Source organism: Lynx rufus, unplaced genomic scaffold (genome assembly GCF_022079265.1).
Source record: "Lynx rufus isolate CCGP_SWC_20201006 ecotype Redwood Valley unplaced genomic scaffold, mLynRuf1.p SCAF_1, whole genome shotgun sequence".
NCBI lineage: Eukaryota > Metazoa > Chordata > Mammalia > Carnivora > Felidae > Lynx > Lynx rufus.
The window spans coordinates 122,067,297-122,090,440 of NW_025814823.1; the positions used below are offsets into that span (position 1 = coordinate 122,067,297).

The 23,144-nt window shown below is 41.1% G+C and overlaps 1 protein-coding gene across 1 annotated transcript in view; it reads right to left on the reverse strand.

Moving 5' to 3' along the window:
- PPP2R2B (protein phosphatase 2 regulatory subunit Bbeta) overlaps nucleotides 1-23,144 on the reverse strand; it is a 113,856-nt gene that overhangs the window by 53,795 nt on the left and 36,917 nt on the right. The window contains exon 5 of the mRNA XM_047076284.1: nucleotides 5,037-5,214. Coding sequence (XP_046932240.1) covers nucleotides 5,037-5,214 — 178 coding nt within the window. The remainder of the gene's footprint in view (nucleotides 1-5,036; nucleotides 5,215-23,144) is intronic.

Here is a 23,144-nt window from a genome sequence, read left to right on the forward strand (position 1 = left end):
GAAAAGTTATGGCTGCTTCTTGCCCTAGAATATCACTAATCTAGAAATGAGTTATTATTGTCCTGAAATAGTTAACCCATTAAGGCCAAAGTTTGACCACTTTAGGCCAGAACCTATTATATAAGACAAAGACAGACTAGCTATGGAAGGAAGGGAGAGGACTCAAGACCAGGTGTCAAAGGGCTAGGAATGCCTTAATCTGATTTGGTATTAAATGCAAATCCCTGGACCTCAGAGATCCTTCAAATATGTGGTAACTAGGGTATAAAGAGCAACATCTTGAGAAGAGCATCCAACTGCAGAACCAAAGGAGACATCAAGAACTAAGAAGAGAACCCAGACAATAAATTTAGCAGACTAGCATCCACCATACTAACATTCAATTTTTCTAGTTTCCGAATCCTTTTGATGATAATCATGCTTGTTTAAGCCTGTTTATAATTTATTTAGCAGGGTACTGGCCTAAGCATATGTGTTTATGTGTGTATATGGATACACACACAAGCATATGTGTATCTCTCTCTTTTTCTATACACACACACACACACACACACACACACACACACACACGGATATATTTTATATACAGCTGACCCTTGAACAATATGGGGACTAGGGTCATTGACTCCCATGCAATAAAAAACCCACATGTAACTTTTGACTCCCTTAAAACCTAATGATTAATACCTTACTGTTGACCTTACCAATAACATAAGTTGATTAATACATATTTTGTATGCCATATATATTATACACTGTATTCTTACAATAAAGTAAACTAGAGAAAAGAAAACATTATTGAGAAAATCATAAGAGAAAATACATTTATAGTACTGTATTGCATTTATAAAAAAAAAAATCTGCATGTAAGTGGACCTGTGCAGTCCAAACCCATGATCCAAGAGTCAACTGTATATACAAAATTTATCCACATATACGTATTAAAATATAAATGTTTTATATATGTGGATAATTTTATCCATATATATATGTGTATATGTATATATGGATACAATATATATATATATATATATCACCTTAAATATATATATATATATATATATATATATATATATATATATCACCTTAAAAAATTCTCACAATCCTCTTTTATAAAGCTTCTCTCTCAAGATCATGAAACAGAGGGTTGGATAAGTTAAGAACCACATTAAAGCTTACACAGCCAGTAAGCAGTAGAGCTGAGTGTGAACTTTAGGCTTTAGGACTTTCAGAAGTTCAAGGACTTTTGAGACTCCAAAGCCTGTGTTCTCAACCATAATGTCAGTGGCCAATGTCACACAAAATGCCAGGCACTGGAAGTTGTGATTTTATTTTTTAAACAAGACTGCAAGACCACTTTTCTACTTTTATACTCTTCTTCACATATAACTTACTTTGTAATTTAAGTGTTTTCAGTATCTATGAAGTCATCAGACTGATATGATAGCTGTATTTTCTAGTACTCATGACTGTAAATACCTAACTATAAAAATGAAAAAAGTCCACATAGTGTTCCTACCACCCCAGTGGTACTCATACCACGCTTTGGGAACCCCACATTATTCTATCCGGAGCCATGTTTGACAGCCTTCTTAGTGGATAAATGGCATTATAGAAATGGTAGTAAACAATGTATGATTCAAAAAGACCTGCCTGGTGGTTGGTGTTTTTTCTGAGGGTGTTTTGAAAGATGGCCGCTTCCTACCCCAGAGGTGGCTTCACTTCAGTGACAAGAGGCAAAAGGGGCCCAGTTTGTACAGTCAGCTTAGTGCTTAAGGCGGTTTGGTTGAAAAGAACTATATAGATATCAGTGATCATCATCCTCATGATGACAATAATTATTTTACATATGGCTGTTTTAAGGGTGAATGGCACAGTCTCATTTGTATGCCAGCATCTGGCAGGCTGTCACACATCTGCAGAATATAACCTAAATTGTGCTATTAATATTTCCCCTTTGCATTCTCCCCCAGGCATCTGTCTCCCAAATTGCCTAAAGAAACCCCCCTCCCTCTTGAAGGCCTAGAGGCAAATCCAGAAAACATGTCATCTAGACTGGGGACAGCAGGCACTCAGAGTGACAGCAGCTAAGTCTGAGCAGATTTCTGGCTCTCGGAAAAGATGTAAAAGGAGAAAGGGAACCACCACCCACATTCATTCTATTAGCAGCCACACTTCTATGCACAATCTGTAGGCAGGTTGTCGGAGGCTCAGACAGTATGTAGAATCTACTCTGTGAACGACAAGAGATGCCAGTCATGGTCCTGAGGGTCAGGTCTTAGTGCCTCTATCACTGCCACTACTTGCTTAAAGCTGCCTTCCTTAAAAAACCTTGGCAAGCCAAGAAACAGACTCTTAACTACAGAGAACAAACTGAAGGTTACCAGAGGGGAGGGCGGTGGGTGAGGGGTAAAATGGGTGATGGGGATTAAGGAGTGCACTTGTTGTGAGGAGCACCAGGTGATGTATGGAAGTGATGAATCACTCTATTATACACCTGAAACTCATGTTACACTGTATGTTAACTAACTGGCATTTAAATAAAAACTTAAAAAAAAAAAGCCTTGGGCAAGTATCTAGCACTCCTCTGTGGTGGAGACTAGACTAGCTAACCATGTACCAAACCAGGTTAATCTTTTTTTTTTTTTTTACATGCATAGCTATATTACATTTCCCAGCCTGCTTTGCAGTTAGAGGTAGCCATGTGACTGACTTCTAACCAATGGAATTCATGCTATTTGAGGGCCTGGCTCACAAGAGGCTCCCATGTGTGGTTCTCTACGATCTTCTCCTTTGCTGTCCTGATTGCAAGTAAGCCTGGTGACACTGGGGAGCTGCAGGGTGGAAGGACCTAATTCTCTGATTCACTGATTGGAGGAGGATGCTTGCTGGTGGTGATCATCATAATGACTCCATTATAACAGAAGTCATCTTTTATGTGTTTGAGCCACTATGAGGTCTATTTATATCACAACATTCAGAGCTTTACTTTAACCAACATACTCTTAAAGTGAGATTTCCTGGTTACATTTCACCATCGACTACCTACTGGATAGTTGCATTTCAGTGACCTATCGCACTTCAAACTTGACCTATCAAACCAAAATGGTATTTTCTGTGTCTGAGAATGTTCTAGGTACTGGGCTACAGGAATGGATCATACAAAGTCCCTTCTCTCATAGAATTTATACTCAAATATGGGGAAACCCCAATACACAAGTAAAAAAGCAATTTCAAATAGTGATAAGTGCTGTGAAGATAACAAGGAGAGAGGGCTACTGGGGACTACTGGTAAGTTACTGGAAAAGGACCTCTGAGGAGATGACATTAGATGGAAGTCTGAATAATGGCTTGTAGTTAGCCAAGTAAACTCCAGGGACAGAGTATTCCAGAAAGAGGGAACAGCAAATACAAAGAAGAGATATAAGAACAAGGTTATCCAGGAACAGAAAAGAGGTTAGTTGGCTGAATCAGAGTGATTTCGGGGAGAGTGACATGATAGGATATTAAAGAGGGAGCCAGGGCCCATTTCATTTAGAATCTTACAGTTCAAGGTAAAGAACTTGGATTTTATTCCAAATTCATTGGGAAGCTACTAGACTGTTTTAAGCAGGGGGAGAATGATATCTAAATTAAATACTGAAAGGTCCACTCTGTTATGAGAACATGAACTATGTAGGAGATCAAGAAAAAAATGGAGACTGAATAGGAGATTGCTGCAGTCACACAGAGGAAGGAATAATGGCCTACAGCACCATAGGGTAGGAGGAGCAGAATGGAAAGAAATGAGTTGATTAGAGATATATTTCAGAGGAAGCATAGGCAGCCCTCATAGACAGATTGGGCTGGGGGCATGGAGGCTGGTAAGGGAGAGAAAAGAATCCATACTGACTTCTAGGTCAGTTGCTCAGCTTCCTGGGTTGAGAAACCATGAGCGGAATGGAAATTCAAGTGAACAGTCAGGTTTGTGGTGGCACAGACCACAGGGCAGGTAGTGAATAAATGACCAATCCATATTATTAAAGAGCGGGTCATCATAATGGAGTAAGAATGTTGGCTCAGACATTCATTCAACATCTTCTTGTATCTGTGGATTTTAGCTAACAGAGGAGATAGTAATACTTACATTAGGGTTTCTTTGATATAAGAAAGAAACCTTACATTAGGGTTTCGGTGTATGCAGACTAGAAGGAAGTGTGTTGGGGACTTGAGGACTGCTAGTAAAGTTTGGTGTCTCTTGATCCGGATGCTGGTTACACAGGTGTGTGTTGGGTGAAAATTCATCAAGCTGTAATATTATGATATGTGTACTTCTCAAAATGAGATTCTATGTGGGACATTTGGGTGGCTCAGTTAGTTGAGCGTCTAACTCTTGATTTCGGCTCAGGTCATGACCTCACAGTTCATGGATTCTAGCCCTGCGTTGAGCTCTTCACTGACAGTGTTGATCCTGCTTGGGACACTCTCTCTCCCTCCCCCTGCTCCTTCCCTGCTTGCACATGTTTTCTCCCTCAAAACAAATAAATAATACTTTAAACAATGAGATTCTATGCATAAAGTTCCTATTGCAGTGCTTGGAATGCAATAAGTGGCAGCCAGTATTATTTCCACTATTATGATACGATGAAAACCATCTCATGTGTACCTGTGGTCCACGCTGTCCATACAGGCCATTTATAGATCCTTTAACAAGAGAAAGGAATCTTAACTGAATTCTAGGGTCTTATCTTATAGTTGATAAAGTCACAACTGATTTTAATTCACGACACACAAATGCCTCTGCATAAAGGAAGTGATTCAGACTTCCTATCCAGAGCTAGTCCTGGACCACTATTTTAGTAATTCAATACTTCTCTAACTTTGTTATGATGAAAGATGGACGCCAATGTAATTTAAAAGAGCATAGTTCTTTCTCCACAAGTGCTAGGAGTCTGTGGTTGTGACTGCTCCTATCTCTTCTATTTCCCCCCAAGCCTGCTCATACCTGAATACATATGATTCAAGCCAACTGGTTATTTACCCCAAGGAAAGGATACTAAAACTTTGATTGGTTATTTCAAAGTTCCAAAGGTTAATCCTCAGGTCATCAGCTGACATGTAGGTTTCATAGTCGCTGTTGACTGATATGGAGTTGATGTGATACGTGTGTGCATTGGCGAATACTCTTCGCGGGGTGGCCTCCACCATCAGGTCCATGGGTCTCAGAACAGGCACCTGGGATGCAAGAGAAACAAATCACTTCAGAACCAAAGTTCTTCACTAGGGAAAACGTCCGCATGTTTATGTCCTTCATCATCACAACACAAAATCATAATCACATTTAAAAAGCTTGAAGTTAGAGAAGCAGACTGATAAATCACATATTCCTGTTTCCTCAGTTTCTTTTAGTTTTTTTTTTTAATTTTATTTTTCCCTCTGCTACTTTTAGTTTCACTTCTTTCTCAAAAGATGTCATCATCACTTAGCCTTCATGGGCAATTTCATACTTTATAGATTCTTGCATTTTCCCTGGACCTTCTAGGTGGCCTCATCTTAGAGAAAGTGCGCTTAGAAGCTACTGATCAGGCATTAGCTTCCAGAGCTGTTGTTCCAAGCTGCCTGTTTGTTTTAAACATGAAATGTACTTGGAAAAGGAAGTTGTGGGAAAATTTTAGAAATATGTAGTTCAACTTTGACCTACATATATATACTTCATGGCTTTGGAGGTCTAGACCCCATCCTGGCTTTTTCCCCCAATCTTTAAGGGCATTTTGTGAAAATATATAATCACCCAAGATTCTAATAGTTAATTCTAAAATTCAGCCATGATCATACATGGCACTCATTGACAACTTGTTTTACCTGGGAAAATCTTGGTTTATATTTACTACCCGGTGTACGAACCAGGTAGTGTCCACTTTCACACCAAAACTATCCTCATTTGGACAATAAACTATATGGTCAGCTTACTGATATCTAAAGGGTCCTCAGTGATTATTTGTTGAAAGAGTGAATAAGAATATGTAAGAAAATGTTTTCTTCTCCACAGGTCAAAGAATCAGGCAGTTAAATCATTTCCCACACATGAAGGTCTTCCAGGCAAATATGAACAAGAAGACCCAGACTCTTCTGATTCTTTTTCTTTTTTTTAAGTTTATTTATTTTTGAGAGAGAGAGCGAACAAGCAAGCATGAGCAGGGGAAGGGCAGAGAAAGAGGGAGACACAGAATCTTAAACAGGCTCCAGGCTCTGAGCTGTCAGCACAGAGCATGTCGCGGAGCCCAAACCCACAAACGATGAGATCATGACGTGAGTCCAAGTTGGATGCCTAACCGACTGAGCCACCCAGGCGCACCCCGTGACTCTCTCTGTGAATTCAAGGGCACTTCTGACAACTCCTGGGTGAACTGGTTCCTGAGAAGGTGAGGGAGAACAGCAATGCCTGCCCGGGGACAGACTAAAAACGAAACAAAACAAACACAAAACACAGATGTTGTCCTTTAAGAGAAAGAAGAAAAAAAAAAGGACCAAAATTTCCTTTATGAGGAAGTCACCTCTTGCAACTGAGCTAACTTGCTGACTAATTTGCTACCAGGTAGTTGATTAAGGCTTCAACTTCTGAATTTGTTTCAACCCAAGGGGTGAGGGGAAGAGGGCAGGAACAAAGGTTACATTTTGTGAAGTGTACTCACTTCAAAGGTATAACCTTTGACAAAACATAATTCTCCCAGTTCAGTCTTGAAGGGAGTTCAGATCACCTCTGAAGGAGATTTTAAATTAAATAATTTAAATAAATAAACAATTCAGAGAACTCAGAGTCCTATACAGCTCTGGTGCTAGACACCCTGGAAAACAGAGTTGGCTTGAGATGTGGATGTAGGATGTGGTGGGGATCCTCTGAACACCAGACCAGGGAGGGGAAGGCAAGCCTTCATGTGCCCTCTATGCCAATTATGGATGATGGTTTTAGAGCATAAGCTCAGGAAGGGAGATAACTCGAAGACCTTGGTTCTCATCACAGACTGACCACAGAGTGAAAGGCTGTGTGACCATGGGTGATTAACTTGGCCCTCCTGAGCTCTGGGCCATACTATTTGAAAAACCAATAAGACCCACTGTGCCCTAGTTATCAGGAAAGGTCACTGGGATCTGTGGAGATAACATGCTCTCTGGTTCACCTGCCTTCTTGTTCTTTGAGCAACATCTACTGGGCTCCATACAATGTCCTAGAGAATCCAACCAGTGAACCAAACCAGACACTTCCTGCCTTCGTAGAGCAGGGCTAGACGGAGGAGGGAGATAGGAAGTCATGTCACAACAAAATGTCGTAAGTGCCCCCAAATAGATGATATCATGCAAAAGAGGATTTAACATGGTCAGGGAGGCCTGGAGAGCTGTTGCTGAAGAAGTATTGGATGGATGACTGTGAAGGATGAGAACAGGTTTACTAGGCCAGGAGGGGAGGAAAGAATGTTCCAGTCAGGGACAAGAGCATGTGCAAAGGTCCTAGGGTGGGGGTAAAGCAAAATGAAGGGTCAATAGGTCAATGTGGTTAAGACAGAGAGAGAGTGATGGGAACCATGGTAAGAGATGAAGTTATAGGGTAGGTCACAGGCAAGCCCCCACCCCCAAAATTTTTGCCATTATCCTTAGAGAAATGGGCAGAACTAAAAAGATTTCCAATGATTGTGGTATGATAAAGTTTGATTAGATGATTCTTGATGTACAGGGGAGAACAAGTTAGAGGGCAAATGAGTTAAGTTTTGGAAAGGAAGGGGATATACCATCCAACACCAGTTAAGGGTGCATCTGAATTAAGACTTTGTAATGGATAAAAAAAAAAGTGACTCTGTTCTCGGGAACTCTACCTGAAAGTATTTATTGGGCATTTACTCCTCTGTGTCAATCATTCTGCGGATGTTATTTATGGTAATTCTTTCAACAGCTCTGTGAAATAGGTTGTGGTGTGAGTATTAATACGAAGAGAAAGCTCAGGCTCAGAGAGGCTAAGTCAGTGGCCCAGGGTTGCCCAGCTATGAGCTATGAGGCATTGTCAGAATTTAATACCAGAGCCTACCTGACTGCAGACCTAGTGCTCCTTCCAATGTATCACACCACATGCAAATATCATACATGGCAGGAAGTAATAAATGCTCTGTAAGTGACACGAATAAGCTGCCAGGAGAATTTATGGAATCAACACTATTACTGATAATAGTAGTCAGAGTTTTGTAGTTGAGCTGCCTCTACAAACCTCAGTTAGGTGATGTAGGTGTACCTGGTATCTGAATAGGAGTGACTATTCCGTGTACTTCCAAAAACACATGCCATGCTTTTGTAGTCTGTCATAAAGGAACGCCCCACCTGGAGCTTTTGAGTGCTACCTGCGCATCCTCTGCCTCCCCACCGGCCCCCTCCCAGAGGTAGCAGAGCTCAAAGCGGGCTCCCCAGGGCCTCAGAAGAAATGGAATCTGCAAGGACTTCCTGTGGCTCCTCCTAAACTCTTCCCTGAGCCTCCTTCATTACTGTGCATTGTCGGCGGAGGCTTCCCGTGGCTGTGGTGACAAGGAGGGAGCGTGACGGCCAGGATCAAGAGGCATTACAAAGTGGGAACTGCCAGCCCAGAGCGTCAGCTTAACGTGATGGGCCTGCCTGCTAATTCAGGCTGACATATTCCATGATGTACCACTTAATAGGGAAGGCTCTGCGTAGGTATCTGGGGAGGGAGCCTCTAATGCCTTACCTAGATAAGGCAGAGGGAGGAATGTCATTCATGGTATGCCAGCACCATTCTCATGTCCAGGTCAAGACCTGCCCACTGCCTAGTGATGCCCCTCACAGGAAGGAAGAGTGGGGGTCTGGTTCAAACTGGACGGGATGACTGATTGGGAAGCCTTGTTGGGACTGTGTTTTCCAACTGCACTGGCTACATACTCCCTTCAAGGCCAGGCAGGGAGAAGAATAGGACACTGTTCTCTAAGTTGGGCCCACAGGACCTCATTAGGGCTTTCTCTGTAAGACACTGATGGAGGGCTTCTGTGCTATTGGCCAAGCACTGTGTCAGAGCTCACCAACCCCAACGCCAGGGCTCTGCTTCATTCAGCCTTCTGACTTCTTTGGGCAGAGCACTGGGGAAGACTATTCTGCTTGTCCATTTTACAGGGGAGGATCAAGGAGGTGAAGTATCCTGTCCAATGGCACACATACAGTACATTGAGGAGCTGAACCGAGGCTATTTGGTTCCTGAGTGAGCACAATGGTGCACATGAAACTATTAGTGTGAAATGTGATCTTGCCATTTTTGCAGGTCCAAAATCATCAAATCTCAGTTATTGCCTCCGGTTCAGCCTAATATTTTGGAAGGACTCTGTGCTATAGAGATGTGACACTGAATCATGGAACAATGAATCTTGGAAGGGCCATCGTGTGTGTGTGTCTGTGCGTGTGTGTGTGTCTGTGCGTGTGTGTGTGTGTGTGTGTGTGTGTGTGTGTGTGTGTGTGATCGGGATGGGGAATTTAATAGCAAGCTGTGGTTGTCAAGGCTTTACCCTCATCATTGCTCTTGGTAGTACGTTTGGATTCTCATTTATATCATGCTTAAATAAATATTTCTGTGGATAAGGAAAGTTTGAAAATGACTGGCCCAGGCAGTACCTAAAATCAGCAGATGTACATTGTCCATGGTCACCCAGCTTTCTACCTCTCATCCCAGAGCTTCCTCTGCCCCTTCCCCATACCATGTGCCTGAACTGTTCTCCACAGGACCAGAGGCCCCTTCTTGCCAAATGACAGGACCAGAATTGGACAAAACCCAGGACCAAGCCAGGACCTTTAGTTTGTAGTTCAAAGCCTCTTTTCTGAGCAATGTTGGCTGTGGTTGACAAGGCTAGAATCAACTGTGAGACAAGGCCAGTGCTGCATTGTGCCTGCAATGAGAAGAGAGTCCTTGGCCCTCAAAGGTGGTTCTGCAGTGCACTGCTGGGTTTTGGTCATGTCCCTCCCTCAGGTGCCTCATATTCCTTCTGGACCTTGATTCAGTTACAGCTCATTGTGCTGAGCCTGATTCCAAAGGATGAACACACTAGCCCAGTGGGCAAGACCACCAGCATCATGTTAGAAAATCAGATGATAACATCTCAGGTCCCAAGAGAGGGGTCTCAGAGTCTAACCTGCCATAAAGCTTATAGAAATAGATCTCATCTGTAATGTTAGTGGGATGTAAGGAGCCTAGAGAACCACACCACTGCCTCTCTCTCAGCAGTGAGGTCTCTGTTCAGTTATCCCCCGAGGGAGGCCCTCCATGCCCAGCCCACCTCAAACAGGACACCCTCCACTCACTATCCTCTTCCCCAGCTAACAGCTTAGGATGTTTTAAACACTTCAGCAATTACAAGACTACACTGTTAGCTAGCTTGACAATAAGTGAATTAAAAAAAAAAAGAAAAATATAAACACTCCAGCAATTCATCAGAGAATTCTCATCAATATCCTGTGATTTATGTTGGTAGGTATTATGATCCCTTTTGCACAGATGAGGGGACTGAGGGCAGAAAGGTTAAGTAATTTGTGTAAAGTCACACAGTTGGTACACACATGTGGCACTTTTGACTCTGGAGTCTAAGCCCTTGGTGGCTCTCTATTGTAGGCCCTGGAAGAGCCCACTGGGGTGTGTGGGAAAGAGACAAGTGAAGAGACATTTCATTGCAGGGCATCTGTGCTGTGACAGAGGTCGGTGGGCACTGCCCAGGCTGTGTTGGCCAAATGGGTTATGTGTCCACCTAGGGAGGTCAACGGAGACCTCGAAAGGAGAGGGCTATGAAAGCAGGCAGGGTACAAAGGGTTTGTAGGACTCGATCAGGCAGAGTCAGGGGTGCTCTAGTCAGAGGGACCAGCACACGCAAAAGCTCAGGAGGAAGAGAGCAAAGATCATGTGTGCAACTGTATGATTCCATGCGTTTCTGGGGGAGGGTGTCCGTGATTTATTCACTCAACAAATACTGAAGTCCCTACTCTGTACCAGACATGAAGAAAACCTGAACTGGGTAAGGGGGTAGACAGTGGATGGGCTTCTACTTGAGGTGGGGTGATTCTGGAAGATGTCTCTCAGGGAATGACTTTTGAGGGGAGATCTGAATGCAGTGAGGGAGCGAGCCTTATGGCTGTCTGGAGAAGAGCATTCCTGGAGGAGGGAAGAACAAGTACAAAGGTTGGAGCACCTGAGAGTGGCTTGTGCTTACAGTATAGGAGGAACAGCAAGGAATCTTTGTGCTGCAGTGGTTTGTAAGCAAACAGCAGCAGATGTTGGCTCAGTAGTGAGCACTGGATGACAGATGTGACTGTGAGGACAGGGAGGATTCAGGGAGCAGGGATAGCTGTCCAATACAGACTCCCCTTCTGGTTCAGCAACCCCTTGCTTGCTTTGTCTGTCACCACTCCTTCTGTCTCTCCCCACCCTTCCTTCAGTCTTCCTGCCCCGGCTATTTTCTAATTATCTTTCCTGCCTTTCCTCTTGGAAAATACAAGATCATCTTTCAGTTCCCAGAAGCCATTTACTAACAAAATGAATGTTGCTGTCATTTGGCTTATTTGGTGACCATGCAGGCGATTCTTCACAATCTTCCAGAGCACCTAAGCAGGTGCCATTGGTCACAAAGCACCCCCTCAGAGATACACAAGGAAAGCTGTGCAGAATCCTGAAGCCCCTGAAGCCCCCACTTGAAACGACATCTGTGAAAATGCACAGCGGGAAGAGGCTAGAGGTGAGGACTAAAGTGTCTTCATGCACCGACTCTTCACAGAGAAAAAACAACAGCTGTGTTTACCATGGCAACCTCCAGTGCCCCAGCAAGTTGACAGATTCAAGGCAAGGCTGAGAGAGAAGAGATGGCCTGATAGGAGCTAAAGAACAGAAAGAAGATGGAGTCATGGAGAAGAAAGAGGGAGAGAAGGTCATATGTAGAAGGATGTGAATGGATTTCAGCTGTTCAGTAACCTTGGGTCAAATATGCTTGAGTTTGGTAGACCAACATTTGAATACCCTTGGTTGTTAAGTACAATTAACATGATTGACATTATGGAGCCTTTTGAAAAAATTTCTGTCCATTTAAATCCATGCTTGGATTTATCCATATCTCCTTGTCAATGTGTGACAGATGCTTCCACCTCTGTCCCAATAGTTGAGATTACTTTATATTGGGACTGATAGGCTATATTAACATCATGGGTTAGGAGGTCTCCATATCATCAGTTAAGAAGTACATGTAGAAATGTTATGACCATATATTGGCCCCAGATAAAACCTTCAATAAACACATATTGAGGGGCACCTGGGGGGCTCAGTTGGTTAAGCATCTGACTTTGGCTCAGGTCATGATCTCACGGTTTGGGAGTTTGAGCCTTGCATTGGGCTCTGTGCTGACAGCTTGAGCCTGGAGCCTGCTTCAGATTCTGTATCTCTCTGCCCCTCCCCTGCTCTCTCTCTCTCTATCTCAAATAAAAAATAAAACATTAAAAAAAGGACATGTATTGAGCATTTATTACATGCTAAGCACTTACCACACAGAGGAAGCTCCTTAGGAAGCTTAGTGGAGACAGATTAACACACAACTTCCTACCCTTTCTTTTTGTTCCTAACAAGCCCTTTTGGGAAGCTGAAACCATGTCTGTTTAACATAGAAAAGAAACAGATGAGAGCTGTCTACCTCCTTCTTGGTGCAAAGAAACCATGACCTTGGTGCTCTAGGTATAAGGCTGAATGGAGGATCTAGGGTGGTTATACTATCCCATCTAGAAGCAATACACAGTTAAGAAAATGCAGAAGCTAGGAAGTTACAAATTCCAGCATCACTTGAAGATTGCCACCATGCCCTTCTCCGGGCTTTCTTAATGAAAAACCCTTCGTGACTCTCCAATGACAACTATTTTAAGTCAAGGATAAAGCCAATAGCTAAAGAGAACCAAGACTTCATTGTCAAGGAAGAGAGTAGGTCATCTTCAAAAAGGGAGAGCCATTGGGTCCTCCTGTAAATATCCTTATTCCAAAGCAACACAGCTTTGTGGCAGAGTGGCCATCTTCAAAAAACAGGAGTATGTAATGGCTTCCCAAGAACTATATGGAATGGTTTAAAAGGCAACCATTCCCCTATCACTAGCCTCCACATATTTTCCTTTCTGAAACAAAATCATCCCAGGAGATTCCCACAGCCTAAGTTCTCCTTCTCCTCTTTGTGAAAGAAAAACACAAAAGACATTCATTAACCCATCTTCAATCTTATGATGGTGCACTATCCAAGGTATAAACACTTCTGGGAGGGGTAATTGGATGATGCCGTTAATCAATGCCCCACAAATGCCACCACCCCCAGCTCGATACAATATGAATTTCTAATAAAGTTTTACTACTTATGTTTAATCATTATTTGTCAGAATTATATATTTATGTTGTTCAGGTCAACTGTGTTCTAGTAATAATGTTAGCAATGATTATATCCACGAGAATTTTAAACCCTTACAGTCATACACAGATGGGGTGGGGCTAGGAATCTATTTTTGTTCAGAAATGATCAAAGAAAGTTTTTAACATTTATTTGGGGGGAGTTAAATGAATATATATGTTTCAAGAAGAAAAAGAATATAAAGTTCTGACTTTTTAAGAAGTTCACATGCTCTATGGGGCGCCTGGGTGGCGCAGTCGGTTAAGCGTCCGACTTCAGCCAGGTCACGATCTCGTGGTCCGTGAGTTCGAGCCCCGCGTCAGGCTCTGGGCTGATGGCTCAGAGCCTGGAGCCTGTTTCCGATTCTGTGTCTCCCTCTCTCTCTGCCCCTCCCCCGTTCACGCTCTGTCTCTCTCTGTCCCCAAAATAAATAAAACGTTGAAAAAAAAAAAAAAGAAGTTCACATGCTCTTTTATTAAAAAAATTTTTTTAATGTTTTATTTTATTTTTGAGACAGAGAGAGAGCATGAGCAGGGGAGGGGCAGAGAGAGAGGGAGACACAGAATCCACAGCAGGCTCCAGGGTCTGAGCTGTCAGCACAGAGCCCTACGTGGGCTCGAACTCACAGACAGTGAGATCATGACCTGAGCGGAAGTCGGAAGCTCAACCGACTGAGCCACCCAGGTGCCTCAATTCACATACTCTTTTAATGGATATTGGTGGGTATTCAGCTTAAGATGGTATTTAAATTCCAGGGGATGCATTAAAAAGGTGATGTAAAAGTTTTATTTTAAACTGCCTATGTTCAAAATACTCCTGAAATCATCTTTTGGAATTATTTACTGTTACGATGGAAAATGCTTTCTCATCTATTTAGAAATGCTCAGAAAAGAACATGAGTTTTCAAACTTCTGGGGGGTACACAAACACAAAATCTGAAGTTGCATGGTGTAAGAAAATTTTTAAAACCAAACTGGATTTGAATCTTGGGCGGGCCATTTTCTAGCCATCTGGCCTCCGGCTTGTTACTTTACCTTTTGCCCTGTCAGTGCTCCCTTCCATGATGTTAGAGAGAGCAACTCTCTCAGTAGCTTTTTTTGTTGTTGTTGAGAAAACTTAGCACAGTGCCTGATATATGCGATCTAATAAGAAAAAAAAATTACAGAGAACCTACTTTGGCCAGAATTGTGCTAAGCACTTTAGGCATAGCATTTATTGAATCTTCACAATGATCTTAAGAGGTTGGTACTGATACTGTTCCCATTTCCCAGATGTGGATGCTGAAGCAAAGGAGATCATAATGCTTGCTCAAGGATGTACAGTTATTAAGCTGTGAAGCTGCCCTTGAACTTGGCAGTCTCGCTTCTGCCTTTATGGTTGCTATTCTTAGAATTTTTACCATTAACTTCCATTTGTGGAAAATGGTTCATTCTGAGAGATTGCCTGGGGAAGATTTTCAGACTTTTTCTATTGGCTATGGGGTTTAGGCATCCCTTCTATCCACTCAGGGAATTCAGCCATGATTACAGAACTCAGCATTGCTCAGGAAAATTGGGTAGTGGAATGACTGTTCACTGGGTAGCAATTAACTTCATCGGAAAAAAACAAAAAAACAGCTTAAGGCTTTTCTGGTTAGGAGTTTTCCAAATAGCTTCTGTCCACATTGTCATGAAAACCTTGGAACAATATGGTCGTTCATCCAATTATCAAACCAACCTGGGGGGCAGAGTCTGGCATTATGTGTGCCCATTATTAAAGGGTAATTCAGTGTAACAAACCAAATCGAGTATGTACAAAGACTGTCAAATAAAATAAACCACTAACAAATTAAATTACTTCCCATTTTCAGTGGGAAGAATGCCAGTCATTTTTCATTTTAAAAAATATGCATCTTAATTCCATTTTACAAAAAAACATGAAAAGAAGCATTTAAAGGTCTCTTGTGCTGTCTGCACTGAGGTTTATTTTCCACAGGCACATCTTTCCTGGTCCTGAGGCATGTTCTTTCAGAGAATTAATGAAGCATTAAGCCTCACCCTGGTCAAAAAACTTGTTTCCTCCATGGACCAATGGTGGATGGAGTTCAAAAAGCGAGAGCGATGGGTTGGCTCTGGCTAACAGTGACATATCAGAGTTGTTGTTTCCAGAATGAAACTGCCACTCAATAGCAATCCGCCAAAAACCCCAGGGAATCCTATCCAAATAATATAATTTTTAGATTTCCCGATCACACCCTTCAACAGCCTCAATATGTCCCTGATTTCTTTTACTGGCTTTGTCATGTAGATTGAAATAAGCCTTAGAGGAAAAACCCCTTTGGACCAAGTCAGGCTTTGTGCTTCACGTTCTTAAATATTTGAGAATTATATTCTTTCATTTGACAAACATTTATTAAGTGCCAATCACTGCTCTAGGTTGTACGTGTACAGAGTGAACAAAACAGATTATTTGTGGCACTTAAAGTCTAATAGAGAAAAAAGGCATTAAGGTCTCAAGGTAGATATATTGTTCCAACTGCCACTAATGCTATAAAGAGATGTATATTGTTTCAAGAGAGGAAAAAAATACTGCTTCAGTAAAAAAAAAATAGGGCCTCTAATGTAGATTGGGGAATTAGGTGAACTGTTTTTAAGGACGTGAAAACTCACCTCCCAAAAGCAGGGGCATAGCATCCTCTAAATCAGTGGTTCTTAACTGGGGAGAATTTTGCCTTTTAACAAGTCTGGAGATATTTTTGGTTGTCGCGACTGGTTGTATGCTACCAGCATCTAGTGGGCAGAGGCCAAGAATGATGCTAACGGCCCTACAAGGTACAGACTAGTCCCCAGCGAGAAATAATGATCTGGCCCAAAATATCAACAGTTCTGAGGATGAGAAACCAAGCTCCTAAGGAAATCCTTCAGATACAATGTCTAAATTTAGGATAGAGAAAATTAACCCAGTGTTAATGTGCACAATAGGCAGCAAAGAATTCCTGTTCATAGAGAGGTTTAGAATTAGAGAGTATATGTATGTATGTATACACACACACACTCATAGATATACACTCATATATATACATACACACATATATATTTTATAAATAAATACTTTTATACACATGCAAGACTTATCTTCTACCGCCAGCTATAAGAACAACACACAATCCATAAAAACTGCCTGAGGAATTATTATATATTTTTTAAATCCAATGCATCAAAGATGGTTTTTATGGCAGATGAACAATTTCATGCTCTTGGTGTCTTTGACTTCTTTTGGCCTCTCTATGGAAAAGACACGAAAAATATCTTTCCCTCAGAAGATAAACTCACTATCTAATTACCAGTCCATGCAGCAGCCTGTAATTCTGCCAGTTTTATCTTTTTTTTTTTCCTCCCAGACACTTCCATTTTCTGCCAACATTGCTATTTCTCAAAGCATGTTTCCCTGTTCACTGCCTTTCCTGTTATTTCCCTTGATGTTTCACATTGTGTAATTCCACAGGAAGAAAGGAGACATCTTAAAATATCCCAGTAGGGGAAAATTTCAATTAACACCTATAGGTGGGGAAGAGAATGGGATGGGGAGAGGCAGTGGTTTAATTTCTTGGTTAGTTTGGGAAGGATTAATCGCAAAATTGTTTTTGTTTTGTTTTTCAACTGCTATTGATAAAAGTATTTCTAAAATGTGTCCACACAGTTTCTCCTATCCATGATTAGCATAAATATGGAATCTTCAATGACCAAAGATCAACAATACCTGTCATTTATTACTGCAGAATATACAGAACCCAGAAGATAAATATAAATTTGATATTTGCTTCAAGAATCTTAGAGTTCAAAATTACATCTGAGAAGTCGTGACACTAAAAAGATGTAGAAGTGTACAAAGAACTTTGAAACATGGCCTTTCATAGATATGGACAAAGCTATACAAATTAGCTAACTGGTGTCAGTTCTGCCTCCCGCCAACAGATGGCGGTAGTGATTACTAATGACACTGTAATTTAGTAACAAATTGGCTTCTGAATCACCTTTCGGAATTGCATCCTGTAGTTCTCATTCCTGGCTGCACATCAGAATCAAATGAGGTCTCTTATTTTTTTTTTTTTTTTTTTTTTTTTTTTTTTTTTTTTTTTGAAGTTTATTGACAAATTGGTTTCCATACAACACCCAGTGCTCATCCCAAAAGGTGCCCTCCTCAATACCCATCACCCACCCGCCCCTCCCTCCCACCCCCCATCAACCCTCAGTTTGTTCTCAGTTTTTAACAGTCTCTTATGCTTTGGCTCTCTCCCACTCTAACGTCTTTTTTTTTTTTTTTCTCCCTTCCCCTCCCCCATGGGTTCCTGTTGAGTTTCTCAGGATCCACATAAGAGTGAAACCATATGGTATCTGTCTTTCTCTGTATGGCTTAGATGCTGGAGAGGATGTGGAGAAACGGGAACCCTCTTGCACTGTTGGTGGGAATGCAAATTGGTGCAGCCGCTCTGGAAAACAGTGTGGAGGTTCCTCAGAAAATTAAAAATAGACCTACCCTATGACCCAGCAATAGCACTGCTAGGAATCTACCCAAGGGATACAGGAGTACTGATGCATAGGGGCACTTGTACCCCAATGTTCATAGCAGCACTCTCAACAATAGCCAAATTATGGAAAGAGCCTAAATGTCCATCAACTGATGAATGGATAAAGAAATTGTGGTTTATATACACAATGGAATACTACGTGGCAATGAGAAAAAATGAAATATGGCCTTTTGTAGCAACGTGGATGGAACTGGAGAGTGTGATGCTAAGTGAAATGAGGTCTCTTATTAAAAACTGATGTCTGGGTCTGACCACTGAGCTGTTAAGTCAGAACGCCTGTGAAGTGGAACTCAAGTACTGGGTTTTAAAAGTCCCCTAGATGACCAATAGGTAGAGCCAAGGCTGACAGCCAATGAATCTGAGGGGGGTAGATGGAAGAGTTTCCATACAACAAACTTGTAACAGTGGATGTATTTCAGGGTATGAGATTATATGAGTTTAAAATCAGTTTTATAGTTTTGGGTAGACTGAGGTTTTTGTGTTAACTTAAAACCACTCTGATTTTTAAAATACACAAATAAAAAGGAAATCATTTATGGAAGATACAAATGACAGGAAAAAGGTTACTATTCAAAATCTACAAAGAGTTCCTAAAAACTCATAAAAAGACAACTCAGTAAACCTATTGGCAAAGGATAGAAACAGAAAACAGAGAAAAGGAAAACCAAACGATCAAGAAATATGTAGAAATATGCCCAACCTTATTAGTAGTCAAGGAGATGCAAGTTAAATTTGTGAATCTTCAATCTTATAGAAGATTAATCTTATTAATCTTTAATTTTTACTTATAAAAATTTTACTATATGCCTGTCAGTGTTCTAAGTCTTTATAACTATTAATTCATTTAATACTCATAACAATTTTATGAGGTAGGTATTCATGTCATATCTCATTACAAATGAGGATAACAGAGGCATGAAACAGTTATGTGTCGTAGCTTAAAGTTGCACAGGTTGTGTGTGCTATAGTTGAGACGCTAAGAGCATCCTCAACCTTAACGACTACACTATGCTCCCTTGTCAGCAGTACCTCTATGTGAATAGGCAAAAATGATAATGACTACTAACACCCTATCCTGGAAATGATATGAAGACATGGACTTGCTGGTGGGATTATGAATGGCAAAAAGATTTTCAGAAGGTGATTTGGAAGAGGCTATTAAAACAAAATAACGTACACACCTTTTGATTTAGCAAATCCCACTTTAATGGAAACTATTCTACAAATATAAAACATTAGTTTGTGATAGTACCTGTTGGAGAACATTTATTGCAGCATTGTTAGTTATAATTGCACTCTAGCAAAATGTGGAAATAACCCAAATGTCTACCAATGGGGGGATGATTTAATAAGTTATAGTACACCCGTACTTTAAAATATCTGTAGCTATTTCAAAGAAGATGAATTGACCTGAAAGGGTGCTAATACTACTGAGCAGAGTAATGCACATAATATGGTCTCAATTTTGTTAAAACAAAATCATATCCATATATTAATGCTAGTATGTGTTTGTGTGGGCAAAGAGAAAGGTATGGAAAGACACACACCAACCTAGTAACACGAATTACATTGAGATGTGGGTCCATAATTTTGTATTATTTGACTTGTTGCTGTAACCATGCATTAATTTTGGGCTGTAAAAGAAAAAGTAGCAAAATCCTTAGGTCTAACGTCCTGGCAGGATTCTTAGGATTCTTCTGTCTGCACCAGATTCTTCCTGGGAAAACTAAAGCGGCTCTAATGAGCACGATTTCCTCATTCCTATAAGCCCAGATCTGCTTTCTTGAACTGTCTACCTGTTAGTTCCCCAGGTGACCAGAGAGCCAGTCCACTCCCTTCGCTATGCAAAAGCACTTAAGATATTTGAGGACAGCTCTCAACCCAGCCCACTCCTCATTAGGCAAATTATACCAAGACGCGGCCTCCAATCTTCATATCCCACCAAGGGTCAGTGCTGCTTCACATCTACTGATGCTTTTCTTTACTGAACACATCTACCAGTTCGAAACATAGAGGGACCTGCATTCTCCTAGGCAAGACATGTGTTTTTACTTATGTAGCTTAAAACTGATTTACCTCTGTCATAGTCTATATTGTGAGTTCAATTAAAATTCCCAGGTCTTGGGGCGCCTGGGTGGCGCAGTCGGTTAAGCGTCCGACTTCAGCCAGGTCACGATCTCGCGGTCCGGGAGTTCGAGCCCCGCGTCAGGCTCTGGGCTGATGGCTCAGAGCCTGGAGCCTGTTTCTGATTCTGTGTCTCCCTCTCTCTCTGCCCCTCCCCCGTTCATGCTCTGTCTCTCTCTGTCCCAAAAATAAATAAACGTTGAAAAAAAAATTTAAAATTCCCAGGTCTTTTTTTTTTCCCAAATAAACGAATGTCAAAATATCTTCTATACTATTGACTGTTTTTAACCTGAATATGATTTCCTAAGTTCTCCTCCAGATTTATCCTTTCCTTTTAAAAGTGAAATACAGGAATGGGAAATTGTGTGTGTGTGTGTGTGTGTGTGTGTGTGTGTGTGTGTGTGTGAAATTAATGAATTATGGATTCTGGCTATTTGGATTTTTCCATATGATGAAGATGGGTGAATGAGTTAGGAAAGTGGAGAAGACAAGATAGTGTTCTGTAGTCTGGCTGCACGGTGGAAGATACCTTAAATCTTCCATTCCCCAATGTCAGGGCTGAATTTGAAATATAATATTTCTGGCAAATAAAACTATTACATGAAGTGGGTGAGGGAAGAGGTTATCTCTAGAGGAGAAGTTTTGCTAGTTCCAAGGAGAGAGAGCATGAATAGGCAAAGAACAGAGGTGAAGGAAGGGAACGAGAAAGAGAAGAGGGTATCTGAGAAAAGCAGCAGCACACAGGACTTCAAAGAGAAAAAGCATGGCAAGTCTCCAAAACAGGAAGGGGGAAAGAGAAGAAAGTGGGAGCAGCAGTGAGGGGCAGGTAATCATCTAGTCTGGACAGTTTAGATGTCAAGAAACAGAAACCACCTCAAACTTACTTAAAAAAAAAACTCCTAAAAGACAAAAAAACGAAAGGATTCTTGTAGGACAGAAAAATCTGGGGGATTATCAGGACTGAAAATGGAGTGTGTGAAATAGAACAGGGACATGGCAAGCTGTGAGGGACCTGGGAACTATCGTTGTCTTTTGGTCTCTGTCTTTCCAGGGCCACCTGGTCTTTTAACTTGCTTCTCCCTGGATGTCTGGGCCTTTCTCCTCTCCTTACCACCAAAAGTTAATTCCATCTGTTGAGGAGTGTGACCGTGGATTCCAGTGAGTTCTTCTAGTTCTATTTCAATTACGCTTTCAAACCAAGTGCTCAACACTATTAGAAAGGAGAAAAGGGAACAAACAGTGGGGAGGACAAAGTAGGAAAAATGTAAGAGTCAAACCCCTGCAATAAAGGCTCTTCTCTTCCCGTGAACGTATCACGTTCATAATCACCTCCATGACCCACTTCTAATTACTCCCTTCTTTCCTTAAGTCTTCCCAGATCCTGACCATGCCAGTTAATAGAACTCCCCTACCCCCACCTTTCTCATGCCATGTATGTACTCAATCCACTGTAAAATCTGATATTTTAAGAGTCCCATGGAAAGGAATGAATTTTCTAGCTTCCTCCTTTAACCTAGCACTATTTCCTAGCCTTCTTGGAATCAATTCCTGACTAAAGCTCCTAGTATTATAATTTAGACTTCTAACAGTCTCTGTTTCAAGAAGACTGAAACACAACTGGTCACTATTACTGCCTTTCAATCTTTTTCAGGCAATGAACACTTTTCTCTAATCCTCTAATTTCCCCCCATTCCCTAATAATCTTACAAGTTGTGACATTTCCATGGCAATCACACACTTTCTAAGACTATATTGTTAAAGTGTATTAGAATAAAAGTTTATCCTGATTAAAACTTGATAATTACTTCTTCTGGAACAATATGCTATTCTGGATGACTTATGCCTGGTCTGGTTCTAACACATTTAAATTATTATTCACTAAGACCCTGACATGTTTTTCCACATATTCACTTCCTCTTTTCATATTCTCCATATAAATGGTTGAATTTTCTCTCCACAGGCACCAGCACTATGTTTTGTCATTTATTGATGTATTATTTTTTATTTTTATTTAAATTCAAGTTAGTTAACATATACTGTAGCACTGGTTTCAGGAGTAGAATTTAGCGATTCATCACTTACATATAACACCCAGTGCTCATTATAGCAAGTGCCTCCTTAGTGCCCGTCACCCATTTAGCCCATCCCCCACCTCCTTCCTTCCATCAACCCTCAGTTTGTTCTCTATTGTTAATAATCTCTTATGGTTTGCCTCTCTCTATTTTATTTTTCCTTCCCTACTCTATGTTGATCTGTTTCGTTTCTTGAATTCCACATGTGAGTGAAATCATAGGATATCTGTCTTTCTCTGACTGACTTATTTCACTTAGTATTATGCTTTGTCCTTTTAGAACTCTGAATCCTGTCTGTTTCCCTCAAGTTTCCCTCTGTATCCCATCTATTTCCTTACTCATTCCTGATCTCTTCTTTGACCCCTAGTTTTGCAAAATGTGAGCCTATACAATGGTAGGGAGCAGGAAGAAGGGTAAAAAGATGAAGTGTATAGACTTGCAGGCTGACTCATAGGACTATAAACTCTATTAATTTTCTTTTCTTCCTGAAGGGAGGAATATGAATTATTTTCTCAAATAACCAAAGCAGGGGACCTGCTTAAAAATCATAAATCTCTCAGGCTAACAGTTAAAAGGAAGGGAAAACTAATCATACAGAGGGAAAAAAGGCAAGCATGCAGTTCATTTAAAATCACTGTAGTTGAACACCAAGTCACTCTACCTGACTTCTACTTATTTCACATTCTATTGAGAACTCATTTTGGATCTAACCTAGGAATAATAATTATAGACTGAATTGCATCACGTATGCATTAATATGTGGGTTCAACTATATGTGCTTAGCATAAAACAGAAAAATGAAAGAAGGAAACAAATTTAAATAATGTTGACTGTGGCAAGTGCATTCCACTCAATGGTTAGAAGCCCCCACATAAATATGAGATGGGGTGAGTCAATCTGCAATTTCCTTAGACAGACTGTGTGGATCTCATCTCCTAGCATCTTGATATGTTGAATGAGCTACTAAGG